The sequence below is a fragment of the Myotis brandtii genome, unplaced genomic scaffold (assembly GCF_000412655.1).
Source record: "Myotis brandtii unplaced genomic scaffold, ASM41265v1 scaffold1153, whole genome shotgun sequence".
NCBI lineage: Eukaryota > Metazoa > Chordata > Mammalia > Chiroptera > Vespertilionidae > Myotis > Myotis brandtii.
In genome coordinates this window covers 61,976-73,029 of record NW_005353981.1, presented here as the reverse complement: position 1 = coordinate 73,029, position 11,054 = coordinate 61,976, and the positions used below count along the sequence as shown (strand labels likewise).

General features: G+C 42.2%; 1 protein-coding gene across 1 annotated transcript; it reads right to left on the bottom strand.

Annotated features, from left to right (window-relative positions):
• Positions 1 to 1,759: 1,759 nt before the first annotated feature.
• On the bottom strand, positions 1,760 to 3,711 carry LOC102258373 (N-lysine methyltransferase SMYD2). The gene is made up of 2 exons (XM_005858176.2): positions 3,429 to 3,711; positions 1,760 to 2,512 (listed from the first exon to the last, which is right to left on the bottom strand). The coding sequence occupies exons 1-2, from the start codon at positions 3,568 to 3,570 to the stop codon at positions 2,334 to 2,336; spliced, it is 321 nt and encodes a 106-aa protein (XP_005858238.1). The 5' UTR covers positions 3,571 to 3,711; the 3' UTR covers positions 1,760 to 2,333.
• Positions 3,712 to 11,054: the final 7,343 nt, after the last annotated feature.

Sequence of the window (11,054 nt, the reverse complement as noted above, 5' to 3'; positions counted from 1 at the left end):
CACCCCCCCCCATGCATGAATTTTGTGCAGCGGGCCACTAGTCTATACTAATAAAAGGGTAATATACTAATTAGACCAGGAGACCTTCCAGATGTCCTTTTGGACAAAGCCATGGTGGCGGGGCTGAGGCAGAGGCGGTTAGGGGCGATCAGGCCAGTGGAGGGGGGCAGTTGGGGTGAGCAGGCTGGAAGGAGGTGGCAGTTGGGGGCGATCAAGCCGGCAGGTAGAGTGATTAGGGGTGTTCAGGCAGGCAGGCAAGTGAGCAGTTAGGAACTAGTGGTCCCGGATTGTGAGAGGGATGTCTGACTGCTGGTTTATGGCAAGCATTCTTCTCTGACACTTTGTAATTCATTTAATTATCACAACAGCTCTGTGCAGAGGGTTCTGTTATTAAAGCCATTTTATAGATGAGGATATTGAAGTGAAGTAATTCGTGGATATATTCATATTAATAATAAATGCAGAGCTTGGAATTGAATCCAGAATCTACACTATACTCTTAATTCCTACACCATACTGTCTCTAGGTAAGTTATAATGTGGCTGCTTTTAAATCCATGCACGTGACTTTGTATATGTAGGTCAGAAAACAAGGAAGATGACAAAATTGAAGGCCTCCAGTTTGATCCAAAGCAAGATCAAGAGATGCTGATTTAATCTGAGAGTTTGGAGAGAAAACTGAAGATCCTATACATACCTTGAATAAACTTCTAACAGGTTTGCTATAACATAATTCTTAAAAAGTAAATGCCATATAACTATATTGAGTTATAAGTACTAAGTATAAAATAATTGAATCTGGAACCGAGCTCTGTGGTCTTAGTCAAATGATTTAATCTCTATAGTCTTAGCCTTCTCATCTGTAAAATGGGAACAATAACTACTAACCTCTAGAGGTGGAGGTTACTATGTAAAAAATGTATATGAAAGCACCCTGGATATTACATGAATTGTTGTTTATTTTTAATCCTTCATAAATTCTTTCACCTAAAATCTTCCCATGTTTCATCTCAGTGCTTACTCCACAATGAAGTTATAAACTCTAAAATTCTCAGATAATTAAAGTTAAGACAGCGGCTATAGGTGGTAGATTACTTGGAATTTTTATTGGCCATATACAGACCCCTTTGTCATAGGTTTCAGACAGCAATCCAGATGAAACCTGATTCAGAGGAGATGGTTTAGAAAATATAACTAGTTTCTAATTCAGTTAACAAAGCAAGGCCTTTTCCCTACTATCATACCCCTTCCAAACAGTGCCTGAAAAGGAAAGTCTTAGAAGAAATATTATCAAGAAAGCTTGGAACCTTGCATCTTTCATGTTGTGTTTGAGAGCTTTGAGCATTTTATAATTGTGAGCATCCAGCCATATGCACTGATGAATTTATTCTTGAAAAGACAGATTTTCATGTGGAACAATTAAATTTGAGGTAGGTCTAAAAGCATACATTTTATAATCTATTTCCAACCATAGCACTTGAGGTGATGGTTGAAGGGCTATATCTGAGCATAAGTCTTGAGTCATACTTATTTAACACTTAGAGCAGTGGTTCTCAACCTTCTGGCCCTTTAAATACAGTTCCTCATGTTGTGACCCAACCATAAAATTATTCTCGTTGCTACTTCAAAACTGTAATGTTGCTACTGCTATGAATCGTAATGTAAATATCTGATATGCAGGATGGTCTTAGGTGACCCCTGTGAAAGGGTCGTTCGACCGCCAAAGGGGTCGCGACCCACAGGTTGAGAACCGCTGGGCTAGTCAGAGCCAGAGGACAATGCCATGGCCTCCATCTGTGACCCACCCTAAGGGTTAATAAGCCCTCAACAGGAAACTGCCCCGTGACTGATAGTCATAATTACCATCCGGTAAAACCCAGCTTGATTTCTTCAAACCCAGGCGGGATATTGAATAACCACAGCCAATCCAATGGCCCCAAAGTTTCCTCATTAGCAACCTGGGCTGCAGTTTAGGAAAACATGAGGGAGAGTGTGGATAATGATGAAAACAAACAAACAGGTGGCTTTTAAATACTGGCCTGAAATAGCTACAATGAATAGCAGCTGGGGAGGTCCTGGGACCAATCTTGCCCCAGCAACCCCTGCAAAACCTCTACCTGCTATCCTACGCGTCTCTTCCAGATGGTGGAGGGGACAGGCAGGACCCACGGGAGCAGCACCCTGGCCCTGTACCTCCGGATGTGGGTGCAGAGAAGAGAAAGCTGGTCTGGGCATGCTCCAACACGGGACAGGGAGAAGGCAAAACCGCCTAGGTACGCACTCCAAACCACCAGGCTCCATTCCGTGCGAAGGTGGTCGGAATGGCCATGGCAATCACCTGTAGGGCTTAATGATTTTCTGTCCGTATCGCAGAGCTCCTTCCCAGTCCTGGATGTACAAGCAGACGCCCATGGCTTGGTACATCATGTGCAGCATATACACGTTACTGTCCTCAAACACGGAGCTCATCTTCTCCTGGCTGAGCTCGCAGATCTCCAGCAGCTCGCTAGGGGGTGCTGTGGGGTCAAGGAAATGACGGGATGGCCCACACAGGCCGGGAGAGCTCCCAAGGCAGGCTGGGTCCAAGGAGTCATTTTGTTCATTCCACCCGTCCCCTCTCCCTCTGAAAAGGTCAATTACAGAAAGCCAACCAAAAGGGAAAGGAATCACATTTTTTCTTGAAGAAACAAATGGGAAAATCTGAAGACCTCAGCTGCTAAAATACAACAGAAGAACTTCAGCCACAAGCAACAGACCCTCAGATCAGCTGTAAACAATGTTGATTAGAATCACCAATCTGCAGTCTCCTCCTTAAATGTAAACCCTCAAGGCTGAGCTGAAGCATTTTTAGGGAAGAAGTCCCCACCCTGGGAAAGTTCTTTCTCACGCTGAGAAATAAACGTGCCTTTCTCCAACTTCCTTTTACTTGGTTTGAGTGCTTCCCGTAGTATAAATTATCTCGTGCCTTTTCAACTCCCAAGACAATGCTTTAGGAATATGGGTTGTGGTGGCCAGCAGACGTGGGGCAGAATCCTGGGTCTGCTGGGGAGCTGTGTCCTTTGGGCAAATTATCTGTATCTAATACAGGGTGATGACCAGGTGAGGCAATATAAGCCAAGCCCTGGCACTGTCCCCAAAGAAGTGCCCCCAAAATGAGCACCTTCAAAGAACCGTTCTCTGTAGTTTTAGACAATAACACGTCCACCACATTGAGCTCCTGGCCAAACCAGCCAAGCAAAGAGAAGAAATAAGATCGACATTAGACACTGATGTGGTTGACGCCAAGTCATGGGTGGTCGGTGAGCCTTCACCCGTTTACCGGGGGACAGTCTTCCTCCGACATCCAGCACCTGCGGCCCCTCCCCTGCTCCCTCCTCCCACCTCTCCAGCACCTCATGCAGGTGAACTCCCCCCAGCTGTCAAGGATATACTTGTAGTGCTTGGCCCTCCGGAACTCCTCGATGACGTTGCGCGCGTATCGGACCATGTCCCGGATGGCCTCTGCCTTGGGGGGGTCGTTGAGCTTCCGGATTTTCACCTTGGCCTTATCCTGAGGGAAATGTCCACACATGCAAGGCGTCACCTCCCCCCGGAAACCACACTGATGGGGAAACCTCTGGAATAGTGCATTCTCCCAGGCAGAGGTGCAGGCCTGCCCACTCGAAAGTTACAAAAGGATGAAGGGAATCAGGCGATGGATCTAAGAGAAATTCAACACACCTTTACCTTTTTACCAAAAAAAAAACCCACCCAAATTATTTTCTAGACAATCCTCATCTGGGCAGGACACCTAGAACACGTGTGTTCCGATATCTACGAATCAAGAGACTAGAATGAGGGGCGGCCTGGACGAAATAATCGGGGCGATGCAGAGAAAATCCCATGTACTCTTTTTTGTGAGTGAAGAATTTCTTTAAAATGTATTTATAAAAAAGTAAACCTATACAAGTGGAAGATGCTCATATGTTGCAACCTAGCAATGTCACATCAGCCCTAGGAAAATTTTACCTAGGTACACAGCAGATATGAAATCCAATTGGCACTGTTTTGATTCACAGTAAAATAGGAACACAGCATAACTGTGTACCTCACCCAGGAAATATTATGAAACTCAATTCTATACTGCTGCTTAAAAGAAATTAGATCTGAAAGTCTCAAAATAATTTATCTAAGAAGTGTTGAGCAAAACAAGATCATTGAAAAACTATATATATGCAGTGATAATATTTATGTGTGTATATATTTACATACAAATGAAGCAAAATTACCAAAAAAATAAAAAAGATAAAAGCTAAGAAATACTACAGCCTTCTTCAGTGAGTGATTCCTTCTGGAGGATAGATGAAAATGGAGTCTGACACTTTAGTTGAATTTATAACATTATCTTTTTGGTACAGAAAAGAAAATTCAACCAATTTTGATCATATCTTAATGTCTTTTTAAACTATTGATGGGAACATGTGCATCTGATACATTACTTTCTGTTCTTCCTATAAGTCTTATATGTCTTACAAGTTAAATAATTGTTACCAAAACAATAAAAAGATATTAACAAAGAAAGCTATCATAACTGTCCTACTAGTGACTTTAACATCTAGAAGGCGATACTTGTCTACAGAAGTTGCAAGGGGTTCAATCTCAAGTACATGTGTGTATATTTGGAGGTTGCCCATAGTCTCTAAGATCCCTTCAGTTTCAAAGATATATGATTTTATGAAATAAATCATAGAAAATCCTCCAGGTCACCTTTAGTTTAGAAAAACAAATGTCTCCTTTGAACTCTAATGAACTGACATTTTTTAAAGCTTTTGGGCCTTTTTGACTCCGCTGGCCCCAGGATTGCTTTTTCTCACACTAGGAACCAGTGCAGGGGACCAGGCAGAGCCCTGCTATGACCTCCTGGGATGCTCTTAGCCCTTTGGGTGCCTCAAGCTGTGGCTTTTGTGGGCTTGTGCTTCTAGTCTAATGGCCAGCATCTGGAACTGCCCCCAAATGAGTGCCCTGGGCTGCAGGAGCTGTTGCAGATGAACTGCCAGGCGGCACAGGAGAATTAATCAGCCGGGCACTCAGAGGATATTCAGAAAAAGTAGCCTTTATTGCAGATGCACTAGTGCTGTGACTCAGGGGAGTCAGTCTCCAAATCCTGAGGGATGAATATGGACGAAGCTTTCCCTTTATACCCTTTAGCTCCTTTGTCCCCCAAATATGGATCAGGCTTCCAGACCCTTGCCGGCTTTGCAGCCCCCCGTGTGCTGGGATGGGGGAAGTGAGACCATACCCAGAGGCTTGCCAGCACTGCAGCCAGCCCCCCCGGGGATTGTATATGGTTCATGGCTTATGGAATCTGTAAAATGGGAGTATTCCGGGAAACAGGTTCTGCAAGGCAGGACAGGCATCACGGATAAGAAGGGAGTTTGATAAGAATGGAGTTTATCGGCAAGCAAGAGTGTACGTTTATCATTTATCGGCAAGCGAGGGTATACGTCAGAAGGCAGGTTACTGGCACAGATTCAGATAGCTAGCCCCCCAAATGTCTTATGTTCCCCTTCAGAGCCACTCTGAATACACAGACAGCTTATAGTGCCTGGGAGCTAACTTCCCCAGGCCCACCCAGCGCAGCCCAGGCCAAGGACTGCTTAGGCAAAAACAGGGTTTTGAATTAGAAATGAACAAATGTCAGTAGAACACAGTAAGAAATCAGATGGTACATTAGGATCCCTCTGTTGGAGCACAGTCAAACCTTGGCTCTCAACTCCCTCCCTCTGAAACAATTTGGTTCTCCACCAAGTTGTTCATGGAAAAAAAGCCTCAGTTAACTTCCTTTCTGGACCTGACAACCCTTCCATGCTGACACATCAGCATAACAAAGAGCCTCTCATGCCACAAAGGAGAGAATGTGCCTAGATGAGTCCGTTTACAGCTAAGCCTTGCCTTGTTAACATCTCAGGAAATTGTGCTGTGAATATTTTTGTGATTTTAGGGGTTTTTTTGTTTTTGTTTGTTTGTTTTTTTGCTTTTGTTGCTGGCTGAAATGGATGATGAGCACAATTTTAAAACATGTAGAGGCCATCAAGAGTGCAAATGTTGCTAAGGGTGTGAAAGAAACAACGATCACAGGCAATTGAAGGGGGAGAAAAACTGTAGCTGATTTGGATGAAGAAAAAGCAGTGAGCAGGTGACAGCATCTCAGAAGCAGTGACATGTGGGCGGGCAGATGATGCATACTGACCTCCAGAAAGGCCCCCTGGAATGGGTACTGAAAGTGGTTCTCTTAAGGCCAGGAGGGGGTGGTTCTATAAATTTGAGGCAATAAGTGTTTGTTTATGGACTAAACAGTACATTATATGTATAGTGTATATAAGAAAGATTAAAACAGGGAACCATTTGGGGGTCTGGAGTGAATTAATTCAGTTTATATTATTTCTAATGGGGAAAAAACGATTCTATTTTCCAAAAAATTGCTTCTCCAACAGCCTTCAAGGATGAACTAATTTTGAGAACCAGGGTTCTAGGGTTCCACTGTTTAATATTAAGAGAAGAAGTGGGGCTCATTCTTCCCATGTTTTCACAGACCACCTGAAAGGTTTAAATTTTGAGGATTCCTTTCCAGCAGCTCTTGGAAAGAGATGGCAGACGCCGCAGGACCAGGTGGCCCACTGTTGAGCCTGGCGGGTGATGTCAGCAGGCTTGGCAGACGTGGCGTTAGTGAATGACAGCAGCAGAAGTGCCCAGCCATCGTGCCGACACACTGCCAACATTGCGGTGCACAGTGGCCATGGCACTGGTGCCCAGAAGATGCCTGGTGGGCAGACGTTTCCCAGCAGAGGTAACAAAAGCAATGTCTGGCAGGTGCCATATGGCACCTGACTGGGCTGGTCTGAGAGCACATGCGAGGGACTCCTTGGTGAGGATTTTGCACAGCCTGGAGGATGGTCTGGCCAGTTGCAGACAAGGGCCAATGGAATGGGCTACTGTCACCCTAGCACAGTTATACCCTCAGCTAGGAGAGACAGTCTACACTTAAAAGGCTTGCCATTAGAAAGGAGAGAATAAACAGTGTTTGAAACCCATAGCCACAATCATTTTCTAAAAAGCAGAACACAAGGGATCACATTGCTTTTGAGAAGCATTTACACTTCTGAGAATGAATAAGTGAATTGTACTTAGTCATCCAAGTTTGTGGGAAAAGGGAAAGGGAGGCAGTCGAAGAATAGATATAGAGATCACCACACATCAAAGGCCAGGTTGTGATCAAAATTCATAAATGTGAGCTTATATAATAACTAGAGGTCCAGTGCATGAAATTTGTGCACTACAGGGTGTTCCTCAGCCCAGCCTGCACCCTATCCAATCTGGGACCCCTCAGGGAATGTCCGACTGCTGGATGTCCTAAATGGTCAATCGGACATCCCTCTCACAATCTGGGACTGCTGGCTCCTAACCACTTGCCTGCCTGCCTGCCTGATTGCCCCTAACTGCTTCTGCCTGCCAGCCTGATTACGTCCTAACTGCTCCCCTGCCAGTCTTATTGACACTTAACTGCTCCCCTGTCAGCCTGATTGTCCCCAAACTGCCCTCCCCTGCAGGCTTGGTCCCCCCCAACTGCCCTCCCTTGCTGGCCATCTTGTGACAACATGGGGGTGACCATCTTGTGATGATGTGGGGAAGGCCATCTTGTGATGACATGGGGGTGGCAACATGACAACATGGAGCAGCCATCTTGCGATGCAAGGGCGTGAGGGTCAATTTGCATATTACCTCTTATTATATAGGATATGATCTTCTCCATTAATTTTAAATGTTCAAAGAAAGGTTAAGAATATCTTTGAATTTTTTTGTTGTTTATTTGTTTGTTTTGTTCTGTGTTGAATTTCTTGACCTTTAGGAATGAGTAGGCAACAGTGGCATAAGGAATCTCGATCACACAAGACTTCGTTTGGCCCAAAGAACATACAACCATAGCTGGACACACTCTTTGACGTCCTCTTCTTGTGTAAAAGGCATTTTTTTTTTATCATTTTAAGGAACACAACAAAGTGGATTAGCCATTCTACACTGAGTAGATGAACATGAATTTCTATCACCTTAGTGTAACTTCCCCCACTGAAACAGGAACTTTAGGGGAACATAGGCAGGCTTAGGGAAATTTTAGAATTGGGGTCCATGGAAAACACAGGGCTAAGACTGGGAGAAGGTACATTTCCATAACACAAGGAAGCCAGGTGCAGATACATTTCCATAAGACAAGGGAACTGGAAATAACCAAAAAAGGTCTGTATCAGTGATGGCGAACCTATGACACGCATGTCAGAGGTGACACGCGAACTCATTTTTTCGGTTGATTTTTCTTTGTTAAATGGCATTTAAATATATAAAATAAATATCAAAAATATAAGTCTTTGTTTTACTATGGTTGCAAATATCAAAAAATTTCTATATGTGACACGGCACCAGAGTTAAGTTAGGGTTTTTCAAAATGCTGACACGCCGAGTTCAAAAGGTTCGCCATCACTGGTCTATATTTACAAAATAAAGAAGGAGGAAAAAATCCCAAGAGGAATGGAAGGACTATGAGGGAGAATTTGCCTCGGGAATCACTATAGTAACCAATTTGAAAGGGAATATTGACCAATCAGAGGGGATATCAGGACACAGGAACTGCAGCCTTTATAAACCATGGAAACAGGAAGTTGGTAGGACCCTTTCCCCCTCCCCACGTGGGAGTCTGTACTTGCTTTTCAATAAATCTCCACTTTTGCTATTCTACCTTCTGCCCGTGGATTCATTCTTTGACTCCAGTGGACAAAGAATCCAGCTTCCAGTCCAAAAATTCCGTATCACCAGTGCTTGAATTTATGTTACAGAATCAGAAACCATGCTATTCGCCCTTTTAGTTAGGAAGTTGTATAATTTGAAAACAATCATTTATTACTTTCTTTAAACCAGATTTCATTTCACTCACTGTGAGAAGTATAGATACTTCTCTACAGAAACAAAATTTAATTTACAAAATCCTCTATGATTTTTAATATACATTTTATGGAAATAGCATGCAAATAGATAGTTAATAAAACCATGTCTGGCCTAACTTCCATGATATAGCTCTTATTCTATCAGTAATTACTGTAGATGCTCTACTCTATGTTTTAAAATAGTTTTCTAACTTTCATTTTGTTTCCTCTAGCATACAGCAGTTTCAGAAGGTACATGTGATCTTATGCAAAGTTGTTTAAAATATGGTGCTTCCTTATGGTCTCTCTTAACAAGGAACTTTTGATATCTAATTGAATATTATTTCTGGAGATGTGCTCTGTATGGAAATTATAAAAATAGTAATTGTTCAGTTATAAACTAAAATTCTTATAATAGACAGCCTAGATTGTTCGGAGTGTCCATAAATTCTGAGAAAATATTCATTAGATTTCTGAAAGTACCCTAAGGATAAAACTTCTATAATTTTCCCCCACTGGCTATCACATACCATCCTTTCATCCATAACAACAGAGTGAAAATTCCATTATAAAATGTACCAGGATATTGTAGCATAGTTATAATCAGATTTCTACAATGACAAATAGATTCAATATATTTTTTAATTCTGTCAAATATTTATCCTGTTAACATCAGTAGGTTAAGCATAGATTCCTTTGTGAGTTTTTGTCTTTAAAAGCAAAAGCATGCATATGTTGACTATACAACATGGGCCTGTGAAAATAGCACAATATCACCTAACATCACTGATAGGTTATAGTTTTAAAAACTGTGACTTTTGCCAGTTTTACCATAGGCTAATTAATATACATAAGAATTAAGTTCCTATGGCATATTTCTGTATATTAATTAGCCTGTGGTAAAACTGGTGTGTTATGCATTGTTTTGCTTAAAGTCAAAGTTTCCAAGAATCTCTAGATGATAGTAAGTGAGGACTTCTAATACATTAACACACAGACAAAAATATGTAATTTTCCAGTGTACCTAAAATGGTAACTTAAGAAATGAAAAGAGTCAGTGAAAATAACAAAACCCTTTATCATCTTCTTAATTTAAAACAATGAAATGATGGCAATTTTTCTGTTTTTTTTCATCAACTTCCCCTCACCTACCATTTTGCATGATTCCATGTGTCAAAAAATGTCCATCTTTTCAACTTGTCATAGAAGGGAAGACTCCGTTCTCTTCCTTGTCTCAGGAATGTGCACATTTTAGTTTCTGATTCTCAGAATCGGCCGCCCTAAAAACCCCTTTTAGTGGGTGTGGGAGAGGCTAAAACTTAAAGTAGTGGAAGACTGTGCCCCTTGACAAGCAGAATTTTGGGATATTTTATACTATCCAACAGTGCACGTTATGGGCACCCCGGCGAATCTGATCCAGGGTTGATCAGAGAGGCCTCAGCAAGATTTGTGAATTGCCAAGTGTCTAAACTTCCCTCTCCACATGTCCTCCGAGTTCTGCCACCATGAACAGAAGGGTCAGAAGTGATAGTCTGCAGTCTAGTAGCCTGATCCTTCCTTTGATATTTACGAAGAGGGTCAAATTCCACTTTATTAAGGTCAGCAGCTGTCTGCCTGAAGTGACGTGATGTGAGAGACGATGCATCCTGTGGTCAGAGACGGATGTTTGCTGTCAGACAGATGAGGTGCGTTCTCCTCCTTCCACTTGGTAACTGTGAACCACATCAGCTTGCAGCCGTGGTTTCATTCTGCAACCCTTCATATCACCAATTTCAATATTACATGATCGTCTGTAATCCAGAGTTGATGTGGTGAAGTGGGAAGAAAAGATTGTGATGGCTAATTGTTTGTGTCCGTTTAGCTGGGCCACAGTGCCCAGATATGTGGTCACACATTACTGTGGATGGTTCAGTCCCCTGTTGAAGTACACAATAAAAATGGTGTTAAATGATATTTCTGAGGCAACATTTAAATCATTTATTAATTTAAAAAATCATAAAAATTTTATGAATTCAAGTGATTATTTTATACTACAAAATGTCACGATTGTTCAACCTAGTGTACTAATTTGTTTGTATTTATAAAATTTACTTATACTAAAATA